Below are 26,325 nucleotides of genomic sequence, written 5' to 3' on the forward strand. Positions count from 1 at the left end.
ACTTACTGAATCATAGAAGTGCCCTAGTTTATTTTATGAACTATAATGGTGCCCTATTTAATAGCATGCCCCATAATAGTGCCCTAGTTCATTTTCTGAACCATAGTAGTGCCCTAGTTAATATCATTCCCCATAGTAATGCCCTACGTTATTTTATGAACCATTGTAGTTTCCTAGTTGTCATGCTGTCACATCGTAGGGCTGCCAATACACAGCGGGGGAAATTTACTATGAATACGAATACGATATTTCGTATTAGTAATAGGAATAAATACGACTGCATACGGCTGTTTTAGCCGTATGCAAATTCGTGTTCCGGAGGATAATTTACAACGCAGTCAGATACGACTGCTTTGTAAACCTCCGATGGCGTACTCATTCATATTAGCAGCCATATATATGGCCGCGAATACGAATTCGTACAGGCATTCTGCACGGATCAGTCAGATCTGTGCAGGCTGCAGTGTGTAAAAAAAAAAAATAGAATAAATAAATAAAAAAAACGGCGTGGGGTCCCCCCCACAACCGTAACCAGCACCAGGCTGAAACAGCCAGGGCTGGTATTAAAAAAAATCAGGAAACCCGGCAAATAGGGGTTCCCCGATTTTTGTTTTTGGTACTGCTTTCCTAGCATGACGCCCACGATCTAGATTGTATGTGTGGGGCTGATATCTCAAGCATCTCATGCATCTTATGTGTTTGTGCGGCATAAGATGCATGAGATGATGCAATCGACGCAATCAACGAGATTGACGAGATTTTTACATTGCAAGCATCTCATGTATCTTATGTGTTTGTGCGGCATAAAATGCATGAGATGATGCAATCGATGAGATTTTTACATTGGAATCAATAGTCTGGCGAGCGCAGCGAGCCACCGAGCCCGAAGCATGGCGAGCGCAGCGCGCCCCGCGAGGGGACGCGGAATACATGTAAAGTAGTCCGCGGCCCCTCGCCACGCTTCGGGCTTGGTGGCTCGCTGCGCTCGCCACACTATATAAAATCAACTCCACGTCGACGTGGATAGTGGGGGTACGAAAAAATCGGAGGACGCGTACCTCTGCGCTCGCCACGCTTCGGGTTGGCGTTGATAGTGCTGGTGGCGTTATCAATGGAAATTGGGGGCTCACAATTTTTTATCTCATGGATCTCATGCATCTTATGGATGCATAAGATCCATGAGATTAAAAAATTGGGTCCATCGCGTTGATTGTATGCCTTAAGTACCTTAAACTTAAGGCACACAATCAATGAGACGGGCGCCGTGCTAGGAAAGCAGTACCTTTTTTTTTTTTAAACCAGCCCCAGGCTCCAGGGCCGGTTCCCAAAATACAGGGGACAAAATGAGTAGGGGTCCCCCATATTTTAAGAACCAGCCCCATGCCCAACCAGCCAGCAGGGTAATGCCACAGCCAGGGGGAGACTTTTTATACAAGTCCCCCCGGCCAAAGCATTCATCCCTACCGACCAGTCAGCCTGGCCAGGGGCCCTGGGGGAGTGGGGACCCCCCCAATAAAGGGGTCCCCCCCACCTCCAGGACTTACCTGACCAGGCTGAAGCCTGGTGCTGTACCCGGTGAATAGGGGTTTTGGGGGGGTTCTGCACACAAAAGATAGACAATTAATGCCCTCTGTTTGGTGGGCAATCTACCACTGTATATTGGTTCACAACAGTGGGGGTGCTATCCCAAACATTAGCATACAAAGTCAAAGAAGAGAAGAAGAGTTTGTACGGATGCACTCCTTACTGGACAATCATGGAAAAGATATATATATGGTTTTATTCCTTTTCAAATATAGTTAAAAAGGTGGGGGTTCCTTTTATCTTTATTGGGACTGGAATGGATAAGGATACCACCACATGTAGCGAAATAAGAGGTTAAAAGATTTTTTACATTAAACAACAAACAGTGTTTTAAGATAGAAAAAATGTGAGTAAAGATTTTTAAAAGTGTAGGTAGATACGAGTGTTGGTGTTAGTATTCTGACATAAATTGGGGTGTATTCCCCTTGGAGTCCTTACATATATTTTCAATTCTGTACCAATAAAAGTTATTTCCACACGTGTTTATTTGTTATTGCTTTATAGGGGCTTTTCTCAGGGATTATTGATTGAATATTCTGAGATGTATCAGTGTAATATTCCACCCATAGGGGGTCCCTGGATATAGTTAGTAAGATTTTAGGGATAAATTTCCCATATGTCAACTGTGTATTGACAGAGGATGTTAATTAGAGGGGTAAATTCCCCACAGGTATTCCCAACAATATACAGTTGTTTATGAATTAGGGGTGAATTCCCCACTTAGGTTTTTGCCGGTCAGTCATAGATTAGTAACTTTCCCGGACAGTCACCGTATCTTGATATTGGTTCACCTATATGGGTAGATCGATTCTTTAAGTATTGTACTGGGGAGTACTTGGTGTATATGCCTATATTCAGAGATAGATTCAAAAACGGGGTGTATTCCCTGTGGGAGTCCTTCAGTATATATACCAATGCAGAACCTGTGTATTTAGGGGTACATTCCCCAGAGTGTTATATACACTGGCACAAAATATAATGGCATATAATCAATGAAATTAGGGGTATTTTCCCCAGAAAGTGTGCTTCTATATGGTTTTTAGGGTTACATTCCCTGTGGGAGTCCCTAGGTATATATACTGGTGCAGAATCTATTTAGGGGTATATTCCCCAAGAATTATTACATACACTGGCACAGAGTTAGCATAATTAGGGGTATCTTCCCCAGAGAGTGTTATGTACACTGGCACAGAAAATTAGGGGTATTTTCCCCACAGAGTGTGCTCTTATGTAGTTTTATGGGGTTAAATTCCCTAGGCACATACACTGGTACGGAATCTATGAAAATAGGGGTGTATTCCCCAAAGAGTGTTACAACCACTGGCCCAGAGTTAATGCAATTAAGGAGAACTTCCCCAAGTCGTGTTATATACTGGTACAGATTCTATGTACCTAGGGGTATATTCCCCAAAAAATATTACATACACTGGCACAAAGTTGACATAATTAGGGGTATCTTCCCCAGAGAGTGTTGTATAATTAGGGGAATACACCCCTAATTTTATAGATTCCGTACCGGTGTATATACCTAGGGAATTTAACCCCATAAAACTACCTAAGAGCACACTCCCTGGGGAAAATACCCCTAATTATATTCTGTGCCAGTGTATATAACACTCTCTGGGGAAGATACCCCTAATTATACAACACTCTCTGGGGAAGATACCCCTAATTATGTCAACTTTGTGCCAGTGTATGTAATATTTTTTGGGGAATATACCCCTAGGTACATAGAATCTGTACCAGTATATAACACGACTTGGGGAAGTTCTCCTTAATTGCATTAACTCTGGGCCAGTGGTTGTAACACTCTTTGGGGAATACACCCCTATTTTCATAGATTCCGTACCAGTGTATGTGCCTAGGGAATTTAACCCCATAAAACTACATAAGAGCACACTCTGTGGGGAAAATACCCCTAATTTTCTGTGCCAGTGTACATAACACTCTCTGGGGAAGATACCCCTAATTATGCTAACTCTGTGCCAGTGTATGTAATAATTCTTGGGGAATATACCCCTAAATAGATTCTGCACCAGTATATATACCTAGGGACTCCCACAGGGAATGTAACCCTAAAAACCATATAGAAGCACACTTTCTGGGGAAAATACCCCTAATTTCATTGATTATATGCCATTATATTTTGTGCCAGTGTATATAACACTCTGGGGAATGTACCCCTAAATACACAGGTTCTGCATTGGTATATATACTGAAGGACTCCCACAGGGAATACACCCCGTTTTTGAATCTATCTCTGAATATAGGCATATACACCAAGTACTCCCCAGTACAATACTTAAAGAATCGATCTACCCATATAGGTGAACCAATATCAAGATACGGTGACTGTCCGGGAAAGTTACTAATCTATGACTGACCGGCAAAAACCTAAGTGGGGAATTCACCCCTAATTCATAAACAACTGTATATTGTTGGGAATACCTGTGGGGAATTTACCCCTCTAATTAACATCCTCTGTCAATACACAGTTGACATATGGGAAATTTATCCCTAAAATCTTACTAACTATATCCAGGGACCCCCTATGGGTGGAATATTACACTGATACATCTCAGAATATTCAATCAATAATACCTGAGAAAAGCCCCTATAAAGCAATAACAAATAAACACGTGTGGAAATAACTTTTATTGGTACAGAATTGAAAATATATGTAAGGACTCCAAGGGGAATACACCCCAATTTATGTCAGAATACTAACACCAACACTCGTATCTACCTACACTTTTAAAAATCTTTACTCACATTTTTTCTATCTTAAAACACTGTTTGTTGTTTAATGTAAAAAATCTTTTAACCTCTTATTTCGCTACATGTGGTGGTATCCTTATCCATTCCAGTCCCAATAAAGATAAAAGGAACCCCCACCTTTTTAACTATATTTGAAAAGGAATAAAACCATATATATATCTTTTCCATGATTGTCCAGTAAGGAGTGCATCCGTACAAACTCTTCTTCTCTTCTTTGACGCTGTACCCGGTGACCCTGGGCTGTGGTCACCGGGCTGATTAAGTGTAAAAAGATGGAAACAAAACATCGGGTTTTGCTGTGGAACTATGAGTCCCAGTCCCTTTATTGGGGGGTCCCCACTCCCCCAGGACCCCTGGTCAGGCTGACTGGTCGGTAGGGACGAATGCTTTGGCTGGGGGGGGGGACTTGTATAAAAAGTCTCCCTTCGGCTGTGGCATTACCCTGCTGGCTGGTTGGGCCTGGGGCTGGTTCTTAAAATATGGGGGACCACTTCACATTTTGTCCCCCGTATTTTGGGAACCAGCCCTGGCCCTGGAGCCTGGGCTGGTTTAAAAAAAAAAAAACGGGAAACCCCTATTTGCCGGGTTTCCTGATTTTTTATTACCAGCCCCGGCTCTTTCACCATGGTGCTGGTTACAGCCTGGGGGGGACCCCACGACGTTTTTTAAATTTAATTATTTTTCTATTTTTTTTACACACTGCAGCCTGCACGGATCTGAGTGATCCATGCTGACTGCCTATAAGAATTCATATTAGCGGCCGTATATATGGCCGCTAATACGAATGGATACGCCATTGGGAGTTTACAAAGCAGTCGTATTTGACAGCTTTGTAAATTATCCTCCGGAACACGAATTTGCATACGGCTGAAACAGCCATATGCAGTCGTATTCATTCGTATTAAGAATATGAATACGAAATATCGTATTCGTATTCTTAGTAAATTTCCCCTATGGGTGTACAGGCAGCAGATGTATTGGCGTATCGTGCTGGGTGTACAGGAAGGCTGCGAAAGACACAGATGAATGTATTCTGCGCCAGTTTTAATTTATCTTACAAGAGACCCTCTTCACTCCACATTATATATATATATATTTGAAGGAGCAATGCCTTCTAATTCAATTTGGAGGTGCTACCCACTGTCCTAAAACACCTATACAAGAATAGTAAGAAGAGATACGGTTGCACTGAAAGTCCTATAATACTGAATAAAATGTAACTTTTAAAGTTAAATGATTCTGATTGACTCGCTAAGCAGTGAGAATTCGCTGCATGGCGAGCCTTCCAACGCCGAATGCCACGATCCGCACATCCCCGCCGCTTTGTGAATGGATGTTTTGCATTACCATCCATTCATAGGGTAGCTTAATTACCATGTTTGCCAACCATCAAATTACTTTTTCCCCTGGCCGCAAACCTAAGTCAGTCTGGACTGACCTAGACTTGCGGCATTTGGGTCTGAGAATGTGGAAGTGGCATAAAGGTCCTTATTGTGAAGGGAAATAGCAAAAACAAAGTAACACTGGCTAAATACCCTTCACCATAAGAACTTAACATCTTTTGGTCCATAATGTCCTTTTGGTGAAGGGAATATGGCATCATCACTGTAAAGCTGCCTAACTACCCTTCACCATAAGGACTTAACATCTTTTGGTCCGTAATGTCCTTATGATGAAGGGAATATAGCATTATCACTGTAAAGCTGCCTAACTACCCTTCATCATACATAAGGACTTAACATCTTTTGGTCCGTAATATCCATATGGTGAAGGGAATATAGCATTATCACTGTAAAGCTGGCTGAATAACCTTCACCATAAGGACTTAATATATTTTGGTTGATAATGTCCTTATGGTGAAGGGTATTTAGTATTATCTCTATAGAGCTGGATAATTTCCCTTCGTATTCAGGATCTGACCACTAGGGGCATAAAAGTACTTACGGTGAAGGGAAATAAGCCTGCTTTAGAATGATTTAGCTATTTACCCTTCACCATAAGGACCGTCCTTACCACGAAGGGCATTTAGACACATTACTAAAGGTAATAGATAGTGGTGGTGTGGACCCAGAAAATAACCCTTGTGGCTCGCCCAATGGCGGATTCAGGGGGGGGGGGGGGGCACCTGGGCATGTGCCCCCCCTGTCATTTATTTTGTAGCTGAGGACCAGGGCTTTCCAACGAGCCTAGCCCCGTGTCTCTAGCCCCCCCAGGAACCAAAGATATCGCCTGGCAAAGCTGCAACGTTTTTTCCCCATAGGATAATATAGGACCCGGCAATTCCGACCCCCACCTAGTTCCGACAGCTGCCAGTTCCCTCCCTGGCATCACAGAAGCTTGTGGTTGATTTCATTCAATTCCAAATCGCTGGGCCTTCAATATGATGCCAGGCAGGTCCATATCGGTCAATCGGTTCCAGAGATATTGCATGTAAACCTATTTTTTTATTTTTGAAATGTAATTTCATGGCTGTTCATGTTCTTTGATGGCAGATTACTCTGGAACCAAACGTTTCAGTTTCACTGGACCAAAATCATTAAAAAGCCCACTCAAATCAATATGATACTTGTCTCATGTAAATGGGTCAGTTGGTTCCGAAGATATAGCCGGTTAAATGAGATAACTGGTTAAAGAGGGGAGGGGTGGTTTTCTCTCCCCCTCACACCAGAAAATGCAGGGACTAGGCTGGTGTAAAGGGGGCCAACCTGGGAATGCATTTTCTGGTGTGGAAGGGGTATTATTTCAAATAGCCGTGACCTGCAGTGCTCTGAATACAGCCAGGCTCTGCCACTATCAGTGGCTATCACTTCTGCCTGGCGGCGGCTGTCCCCCATTTACTGCGAGCATGTATTCTCCCTTGGCAATGACCATGTAATCCTACATGGCAACGAGCATGGAACCTCTGGCAATGAGCATGGAACCCTTGGCAATGAGCATGTAGATAAGCAGCACTTATTTAGCATAATTTTTAATAGGCATTATGGTGTTTGGCATAATACATTATGGACATAATGGCATGTAACTTAACGTGTAATGGACATTATGATGTAAATGTTTAATGCGTGCCTTTGGTGGACAATGTCCCTGTTTATGAAGCATATTGGGAATTTTGGCTCAATCCATTTGGCATTATGTGAATTTTGGCTCAATCCATGTGTTATTATGTGAATTTTGGCTCAATCCGTGTGGCATTATGTGAATTTTGGCTCAATCCATTTAGCATCATGTGTAGGGGCAAGTATAGTGGGGTCTAGTATTTTGTTGCATAATGTGTAGAAGTTGTATATAGTGTTGTACACTACACTCAAAGACATGCCCCTTGTTGAGTGGCCACACCCCCTTTTCCGGAGCGCGCCTTCGGCGCGCGCACAACTGCATCCTTCAATTTTGTCGCCATGGTGAGCCTGCGTACTTTAAATGCCAGGGCCTATTTTTAATCCCATTCCCACCCTCTCTCTGCCACTCTCTTAGCATGTACACTGGCATTACTAACACTGCCCCTCCCCCACCTAAACCCTCTTTTATCATGGTGCCCCCCCTGTCATTTTATCATGGATCCGACCCTGGGCTCGCCGTACGTAAGCAGTGGCCACTAAAATGAGGAAGTACCAACAATCCAGTTATCTATAATCTGACAATTACATACCTCCCAACATATCCCTCTCCAGGAGGGACACAATGCTCTGTTTCTGGACTTCCCTCTTAATGTATGATTGCATACCTTCCAACATTTGTCGACGGCGACTCGGGACGCATCTCCTGCGCGCCTCTGGCCGCGGGACACTGCCGACCGCAGGAGGGACAGCAGGACAGGCCCTGATAATCGGGACTGTCCCGCTGAAATCGGGACTGTTGGGAGGTATGTGATTGCCATCACCTGTTTTGAACATGTGAATTGATAAGAAAGGTGTTGCAACACAGGTGATATAAATCATTAATTAAGAGGGAAGTCCAGTAATAGAGTATTCTGTCCCTTCTGGAGAGGGTCATGTTGGGAGGTATGAAATAACCAGCCAGTAATTTCTACTGGGGGGCTCGGGTAGAGAGATACGCTTGTCACTTCCATGAAGCTTCGCCTATTCCGTAGCCTAGAAACACTGAGCCAAACAAACAAAGACGTACGGCGGGCAGAGCAACATGAAAATGAAGACTTGTAGACGTCATCATTGTGCGTCGGAAGCAGTGTAGGGGATATGCAGCTGCTGTTTGACCCGGCGTTAGGTGGTTATGTGATTATACCGTAACCTGTCTGGAGGTTCGTCAGACAGAAGTCCTGACACATGTGGCTGCCCCCGGGGTAAAGGTACTGCGTATTACCGACAGGCTCAGTGTGACGATGTTTGTACCGAGAGCCGTCAAAAGGCGGCATGAGAACGAGAAGCCCGGGGCGAAGAGGAGAGCACCTGCACAGAGCATTATCGCCACTGCCCGGTCTGCGTTTCCCGACAGCTCTCCCCCCACAGCAGACAGTGTGGGCTCCGTAAGCCCTGCAGGACATCCTCCATCACTGTGTGCTGCAGCCGCAACATCATCTGCCTCTTCTCCAGCAGCGCCCACCCCCAGTAATGCCACGGCTCCAGTCTCCTCATCTCCTGCTCCAGTGCTGACATCTGGCTCTGGTTGTACCAGTTTATCAGCATCATGCTCCAGTGCATCACAAGTTCCAGCATCCGCCCCTACAACAGTACCCAACCCCCTAGATGTCCCTATCTCACCTCCAGACCCTAAATCTCCTACATCTGTCTCTTGTACCACGTTATCACCCGGTCCCTCCAGTACTTCACGTATATCAGCAGCTGTCCAGCCAACATTTCCCATCCACTGTGATGTCCATGTGCCACCAGACCTCTCATCACCTGCACCAGTGCTGAAATCTGTGTCTGGTGGTACCAGTCTATTTACATCTAGCACTAATACATCAGCATCTGCCTCTCTCTTGACAGATTTGAGTCTTTCAGCCAATCTTTCTGCTTCAGAATCCTCTCCTAACTCTCACCCCACACCTCTCCCAATAACTGAATCATCTTCCAAATCCACGATCGCATCTGATTTTCCTTCTGTCTTGGAAGATGAACCCATCAAATCTTTCAGCAAAGTTCAGCGTTGGCCCCTTGTGGGGGAACCTGTCTGTGTTATCTGTGGTAGATATGGAGAGTATATATGTGACCTGACTGAGCACGATGTGTGCAGTTTGGAGTGTAAAGCCAGGGATATCTTGCTGTGTACAGGGATCACAAACCCTCAGAGCACCTCTGTAAATCCTGAGTCCTCTTCTTTAGAAACTATAACGGCACAAAATGCTGCAGCAGAACATTCACCATTGTCTAATCCAGCTACCATAGCACTGACACCAGCTTCTTCTCTGCCTCACTTCCATGATGCAGCATACATCTACACAGAACATGACTTTGTTATGCAGCTGGCACAGGATCAGATTGACCATCTAAGACATCAGCTTGGGTTGTCTGTGCAAGGAAGCGAGGTGTGCAGACCAATCATAGAGTTTGAACACTGCAGCTTTCCTCCAGCTCTCAGTGTAAACTTGAAGAGAGCTGGATATGAAGTTCCTACACCTATCCAAATGCAGATGATCCCTGTAGGACTGATGGAGAGGGATATACTGGCAAGTGCAGACACAGGATCAGGGAAAACTGCTGCTTTCCTTCTCCCAGCTATTATCAGGTGTATGAAACAGGTACTGTGAATGAGTCACTTGTCAGTGTTGTTTTGTATGACCGCATTATTTTATCCGGTACATTACAGGCAGAATATTGCCACTGAATGTTACTCTGAATTTACCTTTTGTCTTTTTAGAAGGATTCCCCAGCAGCTCTTATTCTCACACCCACGAGAGAGCTCGCTGTGCAGATAGAGAGACAGGCACAAGAGTTGATGTTCAAGATACCCCAAATGAAGACCGCCTTGCTTGTGGGAGGAATGCCATTACCACCCCAGCTGCACAGACTGAAGCAAAGTGTGCAGGTGATTTTATGGATAGCACTGATCTAACGAAATGATTCAATGTGCATTTGTTTTAATCAAACTAGTCGCTCATCTTCTCGTTGATGTCATTTTCTATAGTGTTTAGTATATCATTCTGCTGTTTTTGTTTTTTTAAACTAAGTCGAGGGAGAAGGCAAATTCAGCTGTGATTAGTTGTTTGTTTTTAATGTTCACTATAATTCTGTTTTTAGTATAATGTACAGTTCATGTATTGTCACAGGGCCTATTTTAGAGATACAACACCTCTCCTCCCCCCCAACCCCATGCCACCTCCAGCTACCCATCTCCTGCCCCCATGCCACCTCCAGCTACCCATCTTCATACTTGAAGCGGTCAGTGTGATTTCTTATATGCTGTATTTATAGTGCACTTTAATGGAAATTTGAAGCTGCAATCCTAATTATTGGAATTACCACTGACCCAGCTCCTTCCCTACTGTGAATCCATTCTTTTTGGCATGCTTGTATAACTAGAACACACCACTGGCAAAAGCAGGTGCTGCGCTACGGCCTACAGGGGTACACTGATAAGCCCCCCCCCACGACTTGTAGAAGATTGTTGTTCTTCTCATTCATGCTGTCGCTGGTCACTGTCTCCCAGCGATAGGTGAGCGGGTGGCCTGTGACACGCTGCTCTCATCAGAGAGGCAGCAGCGCTAGCTCCGACATCTCTATGCACGGCTTCAGGCCGCGTCACAGGGGCAGGGCGGCTTCTGGCAGCTGATGGCTCAGAAGGCCACCACACACGTGAAGATGTGTGGGCCTTCTGAGTGACAATAATAAGCGGGGCTGTTATGTATCGCAGTCCAGCACATAGAGCGATCAACAACCACTTTCTGAGTGATTATGTAAAATCGCTCAGAAAGTGGCTGATTATTGATCTGTGTGTAGGGCCCATTAGACTATCCTCATTTGTAATGCGCATATCAGATCATTTTCTGATAAGACACTTGTTGTGCCCTCTAAGAATGATTGACACGCTGCTGCCATGTGCGGAGGGAAAGGGGTGGCAATGGGCAGTGTTGTTTTCTGAGTGTGCCAATGCCAGCAGCATTCTGCACTGAATTGCATCCTTCGCTGGCGCTAACAGTGTTAAAACTTAGGCCACCCTGAGTAATCCTGAGGCCGGTTTCACACACTCCGGCTCTGCCGGACGGTGAAATCCTGCACGGCCAGGGAGCCGTGCCGCACACAGTAGTTTATCATGGAGGGGATGGCCACAGCCCGGCAGCCGTCCCTTCCAGTGGCGGGATCCGGCTGCAGCCGTGCGGCCGGGCCGTGGCCGACCCGTGTGAATGGACACAATAGTGTCCATTCACAACTACTGTGTGCGGCACGGCTCCCTGGCCGTGCGGGATTTCGCCGTCCGGCAGGAGCCGGAGTGTGTGAAACCGGCCTTAGTGTTTCTTAGACGGCTGTTGTTCATGGACATGAGTCGATGCTGCATCTTCGGTCATAGCAGTAGTTCACAGAAGCCTTCAGGAGGCCTTGGTTTTCTTAAGGCCTTTTCTGTGGCATCAAGCATAATATTGCACAGCCCTTGCCTTCAAAACATCTGAATCGGGCCCAGAGTCTCATACCTTTAAATCTGTATGCAGTGCCCATATCAGGATAATGATAAATTCCATTATTTTTCTTTATTAAATATACCTCAACAAGTGTGGAATTAAAAAAGTACATAATTTAACAATGTGTGAATGAACACTAGCAACACAATATAAACAGGATATAATAAATGGACATCCAACCAGGTGCTGGTGCTGGTTGTAAAGGTCCAGACAAACCCCTCACCTGATTGTTGAAGTCACTTCATATATGGTAAGTAGGTAAGAAACACGTTTCTGGGGGGCACTTACTGTTAGTAGAAGTGGGGGAGGTGGAGTCATAGTGAAAATGGAGAATTATTGGACAGATAGGTAGAAAGACAGTCAGGAGAGTGTGGTTTCATGCAGGCCAAAGGAGTGAAGGATTTGCTGAAGGAGAGAGTGGTCGACGGTGACAAAAGCAGCAGAGAGGTCAAGGAAAATAAGCAGAGAGTGTAGTGACCTTTGGATATAACCGCAAGGTCATTGCAGACTTTAGTGAGGGCAGCTCCATTGGAGTGGAGAGGATTGAAGCCAGACTGAAATGGCTCAAGCAGTGAGATGGGGAAAAGGAAATCAGTAATACAATGCGCTTCAGGAGTTTGGAGGCAAAAGGGAGGAGTGAGATTGGTCAGTATTTGGAAGGGGTGTCAGGATGAAGGTTTTTTTTTAAGAATAGGGGAGATGAGTGCCTGCTTGAAGGCAGAATGGATAGTACCTAATGAGAAGGAGGGGTTGATGATGTGGGCAAGGTGGACCAAGCAGAAGGAAAGAGGGCCAGGACTTCCTCACCAGATACATGGGAGAAAAATGTAGGGAAGGGGAGGGGCAATGAGGTGGCTAGCTGATGATCCTTTAGTGCAGGCATTCCCAACCATGGTCCTCAAGGCACACCAACCGTGCAGGTTTTGTAGATATCCAGGCTTGAGCACAGGTGACTTAATTAGTATCTGAGGGATTCTGATTAAACCATCTGTGCTGAAGCCTGGATATCACTAAAACCTGCACTGTTGGTGTCCCTTGAGGATCATGGTTGGGAATGCCTGCTTTAGTGGTATGTGAGGTCCTAACGTATGGACTCAATTTTGGATGTGAAGTTAGTGGCAAAGTCAAGAGCAGAAAGTAGAGGTGGAGGAGGGAGATGACAGTGGCAAAGAGGCCCCAAGGTTTTGAAGACTGGAGATGAGGTTCTTGAAGTATGAGTGTTTAGTGAGGGAAAAGGCAGTACTGAAGGATGAGAGCATAAGTTTGAAGTGGGGGAAGTCTGCCTTATAGCATGATTTGATCCACTGTCGCTCAGCAGTACGTGAGCATTTTTATAGATATCTGGTGTTGAGTAAAGGATGAATTGTATAGGGAAGTGGCTTGGTCAGGGCATGAGAGAGCGAATAGGAGAGATAAGTGAGTCAAACAGGAATGATAAGAGTTGGTGTCAATAGCCTCAAGGTTACGCTTGGTCAGGGTTTGCAAATACATGCTATAGCATGTATTTTACCCAGAAATACCTTTCAGGAACTCGCCTTTCTAGAATCGGAGGGTCCCATGGGACTGGCTCTGCTCGGATTAGTCAGGCAGCGTTGACGCGTGTGGAAGGAAGGGCTCCTGGCTGGGTGTACAACTGTAGCAGCAGTGGCCGGCAGAAGAGGGGACGGTGGCCAGGATGGCGGACTTTTGGCAGGTCATGAGGCACTGGCAGGGAGGGGGAGTGACAGGTGTGAAGGACAGCAGCCCTATCAGAGGGTCCAGCAGCAGCAGCTTCCTGCAGATCTCTGGCTCCTGGTCCTGGCAGCCCCAGCATCTACTAATCACTGCACTGAAGCAGCAATATGGGAACAAGCAGCGCCACTGATGACGATGCCTGGAGAAATGTAGATTTGTCCTTGCATGCTGCAACGCTGCTTGCTCCAGTGTGTATATATTTTCCAGGGTTAAGTGGGACAACTCATAACATCAGAAACTTTTAATTGCTGTAGTGCCAGATCTCAAAAACGAATCCAAAGGGTCAATTCCATAAATAGGAACAGTAGGGCAGAGAGCACTCACCAGGCTTCCTAATAGTCCAAACAAACAGGTTTATTCAAACATCAGAACATCAAGGAAGACTCAACGTTTTGGTCCACTTGTGGACCTTTTTCAAGACTACCTTGAGGCTCAGGAGCATACCCCTCACTCAGACCTAAATGGTTATATACCCTGCCAGCTGATTGCCTGCCCCACATCAGAGTCATACCCTAGGAAGTAATTTCAAACACCATCATGTAAACTGTAAGTGAATAAATACACTAGTGTCATATGCCATATCGCATAAGCCACTAGCTGTGGCTCTCACCTTGCTCCGCTGTAGTGTCCTCTGCATAACGCAGCAACCATTTGATCACATTCAGACAAAACAATATGTGTGTGTGTGTGTGTGTGTGTGTGTGTGTGTGTGTGTGTGTGTGTGTGAGGATCATTAAATATTTTAGGGTTGGGGCACCACAAATAATTTAACCCTCCTGTGAGCCTGACCCTCCCTCGCACCCTGACCCTTGCCCACCTTGCAGTGTCTAAACCTAGCCTAGTCTAAACCTAGCCAAAAAAAAACATACAAATGAATAGGCAGCTGCTGATTGGCTACCCATTAATTTGTATGTTTTTTTTTTTTTTTTCTCCTGCAGCCTGGCTCCCTGCACCCAGATCTCGGCATCCCTCCACCTGCAGCTCTACACATGCGATTTATCATATTTAAAAATTGGCCCATCAAATGCCTAATCGTACGTGAGCCCTCCCGGGGAGCTGCCAGGGAAATCAGGTCCGACCTGCCTTGGAAGTGCCTAACCCTAACCTTCCCCTCCCCGCAGCCTAACCCTAACCTTCCCCTCCCTGCAGCCTAACACTAACCTTCCCCTCCCCCTAGTCTGCTACCTTCTGTGTTTTTGCATGTATGAGAAAGAGATGTAGTTTCACTCACTTCCAGCGGATGGCAGTGTTTCGGAGACTCACGGACACTAGACATATACAGTATATAGATGATTGTGGTGTATATATGTGAACCTATTTAATTATTTTCTTTTATAATGTCAATGCTATCAGATTATTATTGCAACCCCTGGACGACTCTTGGAAATAATTAAACAAGATTCTATCAACCTTGGTGAACTGAAAATCCTAATAGTGGATGAGGTAAATGTCCCAGTTATTTGCTTGTAGAATTTTTACTCCATGCTAGTTCTACAGTATACTGTAATGGATAGCATGCCCTTCAGCACCTCTAGAATGTTGTCAGCAGCAGTATAATAATGTAAAATCACACTCTGTACCATTGTTAACTGGATGTTGCATTATAATGCACGTATACAACTTCAGAAATACTATGGCCCTCAATACTAAACATATAACATTTTACCATGGCTTTTTCAATGATGATCGGTTGATGTATATTTGTGTTAACGTGAGAATCGCATGTACTTCTCAGGCAGACACCATGCTAAAGATGGGCTTCCAGCAGCAAGTCCTTGATGTTTTTGAACACACCCCACAGGAGCGTCAGACCGTTTTGGTTTCAGCCACCATTCCTGCCAGCATTGAAAGTTTTGCCCAGCAGCTCTTGAAGCATCCTGTGCGTATCACTGTGGGTGAGAAGAACCAGCCATGTGCTAATGTCCGCCAGATTGTACTGTGGGTGGAAGAGCCATCCAAGAAAAAGAAGCTATTTGAAATACTGAATGTAAGTATTTACTAGTGCTCAGTGTGTCCTTTACATGTAAAAGTGTATCTCAGAATTATCATACGGAACACACATTATTGTATAGTTTCATTGAGCAAAAATGTATCAATTATTCACTGACACTGTTGTTAACCTTTTTCAGATTAGTTAATTTTTTATATATCTTTTTGCGGTAATTGCTTAGATCAGTGGTTCTTAAATTTGGCCCTCAGGACCCCAAACAGTTCACATTTTCTGGGTCACAGGTGCATTACCCACTGTCACATTTCTAAAGGTGACCTGGAAAACATTAACTGTTTGAGGCCCTAATTTGAGAACCATGGCCCAAATGTGACCCTGCATATGCCTGTCGAGTTTGGTGCTGTTTGCTTGCATGACAGCTTTTTCTGTGTTGTATATCAATGTTTAGGAGCTTTATTTTATATATATATATATATATATATATATATATATATATATATATATATATATATATATATATATATATATATATATATATATAGACATTGGATGGGCTCTGCACACACTAAATTAACTGATAATAAATAGTGGAGATTTGGTTCATGAATTGATCAATGCATTTAAGCCTGCAGCCCCCGTCAAGGGACCCCACTGTTCTGCAGGTCCTACCACTATCGCTGAAAATGGCTGCAATACACATAGCTATCACATCAATGTTTGATGTGGTCACATTCTCTCATGCACCCTGTTTTTAACTAAGATTCCATAGCTTGTGTTAGCCATTTCCCTAGATGATTAGTGACAGGTGTGTTGGTAGCTGCTCACCTATAAAAGCAAAGTCTGCTGTGAGCTTCAGACCAGATAGCATGCCTGGTATCAAACATTGATGTGATAGCTATGTGTATTGCAGCCATTTTCAGCGATAGTGGTAGGACCTGCAGAACAGTGGGGTCCCTTGACGGGGGCTGCAGGCTTAAATGCATTGATCAATTCATGAACCAAATCTCCACTATTTATTATCAGTTAATTTAGTGTGTGCAGAGCCCATCCAATGTCTGTTTAAACAATGTGGTCACAAGCCATAGGGCACCCCAAAACTAGGAAAGGTGAGTGCCGATGTTAAGTGTATATATTGTATATATATATATATATATATATAACTACACCCTGAATTGTATCTAGCCAACGGCCCAGCAAGAGTCAGCTTGGGGCTTTGTTTTCTGTTTCAATTTTAAAAACCCTTTACACACTATGCCATAAAGGCAGACAATATGCACGATAACGTTAGGGATATTATTATGCATATTGATCAGGGTATAGGAACGATAATGATGCACACTTCTGCGGGTCAACCCCCCCTTGTCTGTACATGCAGTCAAATTTTGCCTATGTCGTTTATGACTAGGTGCATATCGTTCAGTGTGTACAAGCGATCGATACATTGGCAGTGATAAAGTAAACAATTTTGTCTTTATCATCTGGAATCGTTCAGGGTGTATGCACTATATCGTTCATTCTGTAGCTCCAGGGAGTTAAAGGGCAATCCCAACTCTAAATTCAGCTGCTCATATTAAATGTGCCTCCTTGCAGTGCAATATAGTTTTGCCAAGGTGCCAATTCTTTCTAGATTTTCTTTACTCCTAACTTGGGATAATACCATCTATGTCCCTGTAGTTGCATACAGCATAGTAAAATTCCCAAATATCTGTATACTGTAGGGTAACTGATCCTCTTGAAAACATTGGCCAGCTTTTCATAATTGGAGAACAACAGTAGTAACCACATCAAGCCCCCTCTCCTCACAGATGTTCTTTATCTCCCTAGGACTCAAAGCTTTTCCAGCCCCCGGTCCTGGTGTTTGTTGACTGCCGGCTTGGTGCAGATCTGCTCAGTGAAGCAGTCCATAAGATTACCGAATTGAAATGCGTTGCGATCCATTCTGAGAAACCCCAAACTGAAAGGACTAAGATACTTAAGGTAAGATCATGTATGATGAGTTTGTGGTTACAATAATTTGGACCGTTAAACAAATTAAACCCACAGCAGAGCTACAGCTAGTTACAGCAAAGGATAAGAACTTAAAACAAAATTATTTGCTATTGGATGTACAGTATGCTGATTGCACACTTGGCGATCCCGGGCACCACTGATATTGTTAACTATATCTGTGGTGCAAAGGGTGAACGATATAGCGATGTTCAGTCATGTCATCAGGACCTTTGCTATGCATGCTGTCGCTGATAATATTGTCAGATTGAGCTGCGTGCACAGATGGGGGGTGGGGGTGGAGGGAGTCATTATCAATGTTCGGTTCAGTAATAGAACCAAAGGGATACTAGCAAGAAGAGAAAGGCCAGTTGAAGTGTTTATTAACATACCTGTTCTGATGTTCTCCAACATTTAATTTGGCCCCAAAAAGTCTGGGATTTCAATTCCAATCTCGGGATTTCTGGATTAGACTGCGCATGTCAGGCAGCGTCTGAGCACTTAAAGAGGTTTGCAAGGTGCTCATCCAGGGTATACCTTGTACCTTTGGGAAATGTTGTTAATATAAAGTACATTACAGATAAAGGTAATACATTTCTGTAATTCATATTTTATTTGATCACTCTGTAATTTGTTACAGTAAGTAGTGCAATCAATAAGCATACTTTTGTTAGAGTGCCAACACTGTATTTAGCAGGTTGCCATCACTTGCAAACAGCAGCAGTCTTTGTTCTGATCACCTTCAGCACTGTTCCTCTCACTCCGTACCACTGAGATTCTAAAGTCTTACATTACAACCACTGTGCCAAATCTCCTGTCACCAAATGAGCCACAAGCAGTACAGAATGTGGTCAGCAGTGCCTCCAATCTGTGTAAGGATTGGGACTGTGCTTATTAAAGTGATTGGGAATACCAGAGCAGAGACACCCCTCCCCCAGTATTAATATTGGTAATCTGATGTGGTTTAGCTCCTGTGTTTTAATGCTCCCTCTAGATTTGAATGATATTGAAGACTGGACACAAATCCTATTCCCATTTTTTTATACAGGGATTGCTGCAGGGAGAGTATGATGTTGTTGTCAGCACCGGTGTTCTAGGCAGAGGTTTGGATTTGGTGAATGTGAAGTTGGTGGTGAATTTTGACATGCCATCAAGTATGGATGAATATGTCCATCAGGTGAGGAGATGATATTCATTTTATTTTATCAGGTCTATAAAGAGTAACAAAAATTACATATAAAATATTGAGGTGTTTAGCATCATATATTGCACAATTACATAATTATAGTTGCAGGTGATGTAAATATTCCTTCAATCACTGGAATTGGAAATCAAAAATATGTATGTATATACAGTATATGTATTTGTAACAATAGCGCACAGTCTCTTTATGTACATAGGAGTCCGTCCTCTCAAACTTGTGTAGTGCCACTCTCCTCAATGGACCCACCATGGGTACAGTATATAGGTAGTTTGTAAAATGAGAAGAAAAGAAAGAGCACAAAAAAAATACCGATATACGGTATAAGCTTGCGTACATCAAGGTTTCAATTTAACAACTTGCCAGCTTTAGAGAGTAGCGTCCACTGTATGCCGCACCAAGACAGCCGCTGGTTCAAACAGCAGGACAAACCTGGACGTCATTGCCGTAGACCACGCCCACTTCGCTTCATCACAACTATCACATTTAGTATTTGTCTTCAGGTATGCTATCTGGTCTAAAGCTCACAGCAACTATGCTTTTAAAGTTGAGGTAGTTTCCAACACACCTGTTGCAAAGCACCTTAGGAAACAGTTGATACAAGCTATGATTATATGTGTCTATATATTATTTGTTGAACGGCATTAAATTAACATACTGTAGGTTACAAGGGATAATATTTCCAGTAAGGATAGATGTCTTTACTAGTTTATCAATTCGAAACACAAACCCTTTTTATTCTAGGCAGTTTTTACTGACTAAACCTGGGGTAGCCAACCCTAGTCCTCGAGAGCTACCAACAGTGCATGTTTTGCAGGTCTCCTCACAGAATCACAAGTGAGCTAATTAGCTCCATCTGTGTATCTTTTAAAATGTGTCAGTGATTAATGAGTGCAGCTGTGCAGCAGCTAGGTTGTCTGGAAAATGTGAACTGTTGGTAGCTCTCGAGGGCTAGGGTTGGCTACCACTGGACTGAACCCTATATCTATGTTGAAGTAGCCAGTCCAGCTTAATTCTATCCAGTCTATCAGCTATATATTTATCTGAATCTCGACTGTTTAAATCCCTACTGACGGGCTATTCTCCCTTGTGGGGGTCCATGACCCCATAGAGGGAGAATAGAACCTGGGGCGAGTGAAACAAACCACCGAGCCCGCATCGAGGTGAGCGCAGCGATCCCGCAAGAGTTAACTTTTCACCTAGAAAGAGATGCAAAATAATTACTTTACGGGAAGCGGGTAACACAACAAAATTATAGGAAAAGTTGATGGTAAAATAAGCAAAGGAGGAATTTCGAAACTGTGGAATAAGTATCACCAGACTCAGTCAATTCACAACCAAATTGGTAAAGGTAGGAAGAGATCCACAACACCATGCTGTGATAGAAGCATGAAAGTCATATACTTGAGTGACAAAAATCATCTGAGGTAATTCAAAATAACGAGTGGTGTAAACACCTGTGCCTCTACTGTTCACCACATACTTCAGTATTTTGGATTAAGTGCCAGAATTACAAGAAAAATTCCACTTTTATCTTCCAGAAACTGAAAAGATTTGAATGGGCTAAAAAGCATATTCATTGGTCAGAAGGGATACGGTCATTGGGTCACCAGCAAGTTGTTAGACAGTCATTAGGTTGACATGCATTTAGGTTGACATGCATTTAGGTTGACATGCATTTAGGTTGACATGCATTTAGGTTGACATGCATTTAGGTTGACATGCATTTAGGTTGACATGCATTTAGGTCGACATGCATTTAGGTCGACATGCATTTAGGTCGACATGCATTTAGGTCGACATGCATTTAGGTCGACATGCATTTAGGTCGACATGCATTTAGGTCGACATGCATTTAGGTCGACATGCATTTAGGTCGACATGCATTTAGGTCGACATGCATTTAGGTCGACATGGGTTAGGGTGACAGGGTCATTAGGTCGACATTGGTTTTATTTACTGTTTTTTGAGCCGACGTGCCGACAGGCGGTATTTAATGTCCTACCATCCACTAGGACGTGGTGGGAGAATTACATAGTGTGCTGAGCACCTTAGCATGGTGAGCACAGTAAGCAATGCGAGGGGAAGTGGTGCACTTTAATGTGTGTCCATGTCGACTGTGTCGACATTCGGGTAAAAAACTGTGGAAAACCCCGTGTCAACCTAGACTCATGTCTACCTTCCTGCATGTCGACCTAAATGCTTGTCGATCTAATGGTGTCGACCTAATGACTGTCTAACAACTTGCTAGTGACCAACTGATCCACACCCGGTCAGAAGAACATCTCCACCGTGTTTGATTCAAACCTGTTCGTTAGGCTCCATATGTTCAGTCTACCATCAATCATTTGTGCCTAACTACTTTACCAAAGCACAGTACATATAACTTCCAAAACGTGTCATTTATAAAAAGCTTATTGTATAATGTTGTCCTATGTGGTAAATTAAATTGCCATTATAATGATGTATGTTTTTTGGTATAATATGAACATATAATAGTGAACTAAGCTGTTAAACTTCAGAATGCACATTTTCCAAAAGGTTTATACAATTTCGACCACTAGTGTATACTAATTTTGACCTGTTAAATGTACAGTTGTGTTCCTATAATAGTTAACAACTGCATGCAGGGTGGAAGTGGTCATTGCTGACACCAAACACTCCTCCAAAATACCAGGACATATGTGCCTTATTTCCACCACACCCATAAAAGGGGCCAATCAAACTGCGAGTACATAGCGGTCAGGAATTTTGCTGCTATTTGCGGCTAAAATACACGTCCAGTAGTTCAGTGATCGGCCGAATTGTGAAGTTGTTGATCAGTGATAAACTCTGAATCAGGCCCATTGTACAGACAACCTCCTCAGGAAATGCTATGGGTGTGGAGTGCAGTTTGTGTTATCGATTATTTCTACCTCACAATGGTGAACAACCTTGCAGACTAATAGCTGACCCTGAACAATTAAAGATGATCTTACGGCAAACCATCAACCCCCCCCATACCTTCATTAAACGCTGGGAAAAAGACCTTACCAGGTCCTTCCCCCGAGAAGGAATGGGAAGCCATATATCTTAAAACCCACTCTAGCTCAAGCTGTATTCAAACTAAAGAAACCCAATATAAAAATCTTATGCGATGGTACAAATGCCCCTCCCTACTACATACCATGTACCTGAACACATCAGCGAAATGTTGGCAATGCTTGAAAGCCGAAGGAACTATGCTCCACATTTGGTGGGAATGTCCCCTTATACAACCCTGCTGGAACGACATACATGCAATATCCCAATCAATCACATCCTCCTCTATCACACTGGATCCAGCTTTCTGGCTCTTGAATCACTCCAACATCACTCTCGCAATTCAAACACTCATTACTGAAACATTTAACTAACACAGCGCAAGCTATTATACCTACACTATGGAGATCGACCACCATCCCCACGCGCGAAATGTGGTTTACAGGGCTAGATCACTATATGATTATGGAAGAGGTCCTATTATCCGCTAAGGATAAGAAAAACAAGTTCAAGGCTACTTGGGCTCCCATGGTTGGAATATAAAAGCTCAGTGGAATATAAAGACCACATGACAAAAGTCAAAGCTATCATATCTATGACCAAGTCTACCCTCTGTGAATCTATGGGTACGATATACCTTTTCTGCACTCCCAATTTATGATAAGAACCACATGCCCTTTGAAGATGTATCTCTTTCCCATATATTAGGACTCAATTATTGTAGTTTATTGTATATGATCTGTCTTTGTGTTAGGATTGTGGGGAATATCCCCAACCCAAAACCCTGACTCTGTTGCCTCTAGCTGCAGTCGGCAGATGCGTGCGGTGCTAGGCTTCACCTAATAACAGTTGAGTTTCTAGGAGCTGGTTACGCCGGCTCCACCCTTGATGCTGTCAGATCTTGCGTGGAACAACGCGTCCACTGAGGCAGAGAGATGGCACTAACTGATGCCCTAAACATGACGGGGAACCCCCAGGGGATGCTCAAAAGGTGACACACTATAGATAATGAGTAGGTGTAACAATACACAGGATGATGAAGAAATAACAATAGTTAATGCAACAATGCACAAGGTGACTCCGGAAGAAATAGATAATACACAAGACTGGAAACGCTGACTTATCTTAAAGATGACCGGTGGATCACAGCTGTTGACGGGCAGGAACTGATAGACAGATGCACTGGCAGACAGGACTACTGTAAAGGGACCAGGAACACGCTCACTGAGACACTCACAGGACGCTATAACCGGCGACCTGCAGCAGTGGAAGCTGGTTTTTCTTTTCAACTCCCCGCCTACTGGCGTGGGAGCTGTGGTGCCGTTGCCGCCGACGTTACTGGAGGCCAGGCGGAAGGTCTGGGTGTTGCCTAGCAACGCCCCGACGCCTGACGTTCATCACAGGCAGGAAGCCCGGAGCGTTGCCCAGCAATGCCCCCGGGATCTCCCTGCCGCCGGAGACAGACGCTGATGGCCGCCGCCGGAGACAGGTGAGCGGCCACAGTACGTAACACTTTTCAATAAAAACAGAATTAAAAAAAAAAAAAGATGATTTTAGTGTGCAAATGATCCCACATCTTGTAGTTCTGAAAGCCAATATGGTGATGACCCTTTAATGGTGAAAAAAATCCCAAACCTGTAGTGAACAAAATAATTGTATGCCCATAGGGCAACTGCCATAAAACATGAGGCTTATAAGCTGCTGGAAGATGATTCTGATTGGTTGCTGTTAGCTGTTTCTCCTACTCTCTGTTGTTGATCTAAACCCTGGTTCGTACTCAAAATTTCCATTCTCCTTCTTGTTTGCGCATTCTATATTGTAAATATATTGGTTACCTGGAAGATTTCCTTTTTTTTTGTACACATTTTTTTAAATTCAAATATGATTTCTCATTGTTCTTGTATTGAATTTTTCTTGTAAACTAGGTGGGACGAGCCGGAAGACTAGGCCATCGAGGAACGGCTATTACCTTCATTAACAAAAATAACAAAAACCTTTTTTGGGACCTGGTAAAGAGAGTGCAGCCCACTGGCTCCCTGCTGCCCCCTCAGCTCCTGAACTCCCCTTACGTTTCTGAGCAGAAGAGGGTAGAACAGAGAAAACATCAGGACCGAGACAAAGTGGTAACAACAGAACAGATTCTGACACTCATCAGAAAACATGACAAGCGGAGGTCCCACAAGTGACTACTGTGATCGCCCCTCAGAGAGGACTAATCACATATTTGATGAGCAGGATCTCTTTAAATTGCCTTGTTATCTTATTTCTGGGAGGAAATGTTTGACGTAAGGATATAGATTACTTGCTCAGAAAGTGTCTTGGGAGATTTCTCACCAAGGAATATTTTACTCTCATTGTTGAGAGTTGTCTCATTGAAACTGATTAAAAATCTAATAATTTGTTTGGCGCATGTCCAGTGTTAAGGATTTCGCTGATTAAGTGCATCATTCTGGGTTGGAAGTAACACAAAACAGTAACAGTGCACCTGGACAAAACCACGATGCAATGGAGGTAGGGCAGATTTAACTTGTACAGGCAGATTTACATTTTGGTGGAGTGTGACCAGACTGAAATCTAAATTTGTAGGCCACTTGCAAAAGCATCCAGTATATAATTACCCTGCACATAAAAATATAAATGTATTTGCTCCCCTTGCATTGCCACTTGGTTGGTTCAAGATGCATTTTTATAACCTGTAAAACATGCTTTATCATTCTGCCAAATAACCTTAGTAAATGGAGGTGGTCAAATTCTGTAGTTATTATGCCCTGCCCATCGTATCTCCAACTAGATTAGTTGCACAATACATTTCTCAAATCAAAAATCCAAATTAAATCTATTTTGGGGGCAAAGCTGTGATCTGGGTAAGTTCTGGTGTGGAAGCTGGTTAGATGAAGCAAGGTCTCTGCACTGCTGGGCCAACTCCCCCACTTTTCATCATACTGTGGTACATCAAGGCAGGAAGAAACATTACCAGCCTGACCCTACTCCCCAACTCGAGCAACGTCTCTTCTAAGGACCCTTTGACTCACCATTGACATTTTGGTGTCATGGACTTAAGGTGCCCATACACTGCTGCAACATCTCGCAGCAGTGTTCGGACACCCGATACCCCTGAAAGCCGCCGGGATCGCATGCGTCCCTGCTTCCCGCCCACCCCGGTCCGACCACCTAGCCGGGTCCGATGCGCATGGGACCACGCATCGGACCTGACTGCATGTCAGGGAGAGGCGATTTGGTCCGATTTAACGGGTGGATTGGTCGCAATCGGACCAAATCGCCTCAGTGTATGGGCACCTTTAAGCTCCCCCTAACAAGTCTCAAATAACACTTGTGCTCCACATCTACATGAAAAGTAAATGTGAGGATGGTTTGTGGATATAAGGTTAGGAAAATCTGGGCATATGTAATGTGACTATGCAATTGCTGAAGTGGTAGTGCTGTGCTATGCAGCCAAGTGCTCGAACAATACTGGCTGCCCCCTGACTATGCAGCAAGACACAGGCCAGCCATTCTGACGCAGGCCAGCTGAGTGTGACGGGAAGCAGCCGCCGTGCTTCCCTCCTGAACAGTCCAGAAATTTCTGGAATGCATCCCATAACTGGTCGGAAGCCACCTACATTGCTCCATGGACTGCGGTTGCTTTTTTTTGCAATGCGAGCGCAGTTCATGAACGAGCACGTGCACACAAACATCTGCAATATTCTTTATCTTCAATTTTTGCAGATCTGCATGGCTTACAGATTTAGGCTCAGTATCTCCCGATGGGGAACCTGTGGTATTTGAATTTATTAGTACAGCTTCCAGATCAATACATTTTTCTTACCAGTCATCTAAAAAACCCAGACATCTCAATCTTGTCATACGAGCATGTGCTGGCTGTATGTAGATCCTTACTTTTCGATTCTGGTTGGTTTGCAAAAACAGTGCACATTGTTTTGACCATTAGAGGAGTTTGCTTTTGCAAACCAACCAGAATCAGGCTCTAAATGTGGAAACTCTCCACACACTGACCCCACGCAGCTGCTGTGTTCTATGTAAGTAGATCTCATTATCTGTGCATAATAGCACTAGCAGGGATCAATATCATTTTTGCAAGAGATCCGTCTAAAATTGGAAAGTTCTCTGCATACGCCCTCTTACACCCATGTAGTTGCAGATGGTGATGTCTCATGTCTAAAACATGTCAGCAGTGTACCAGTGGGACTAACAAAATAAGTGCATCAGCTAGAGCTACATTCCTACAAAATAAATGCATAAAATACATAAATGCAGATATACACTCTATAAAGGTCTACACACGGGGCGACATTGCTTAGCAATTTAGATTGCTCAGAGTGCGCTGCACAGCGATGTGTCAGCGCTGTGTGCTGAGCGATCTGTCAGGGCCAGTGTTCTCTGGTGTGAACACTGACCCTTCCTGGCGATTAGCTAGATTTATCCAGCATGCTGGATATCAGGGATGACCAAAAGGTTGATCGTGATCTACCGGTCAATCGTGTA

At 43.9% G+C, this 26,325-nt stretch overlaps 1 protein-coding gene across 1 annotated transcript; it reads left to right on the forward strand.

The window, feature by feature from the left end:
• Positions 1–8,459: 8,459 nt before the first annotated feature.
• DDX59 (DEAD-box helicase 59) lies at positions 8,460–24,229 on the forward strand. Its single transcript, XM_083156855.1, has 7 exons — positions 8,460–10,057; positions 10,177–10,344; positions 15,020–15,109; positions 15,402–15,653; positions 17,439–17,591; positions 18,649–18,777; positions 23,748–24,229. Exons 1-7 carry the CDS (start codon positions 8,699–8,701, stop codon positions 24,006–24,008), a joined length of 2,412 nt encoding a protein of 803 aa, XP_083012981.1. The 5' UTR covers positions 8,460–8,698; the 3' UTR covers positions 24,009–24,229.
• The last annotated feature ends 2,096 nt before the right edge of the window (positions 24,230–26,325 follow it).

This window comes from Crinia signifera, chromosome 8, assembly GCF_055691185.1.
Source record: "Crinia signifera chromosome 8, ASM5569118v1, whole genome shotgun sequence".
Taxonomy (NCBI): Eukaryota; Metazoa; Chordata; class Amphibia; order Anura; family Myobatrachidae; genus Crinia; species Crinia signifera.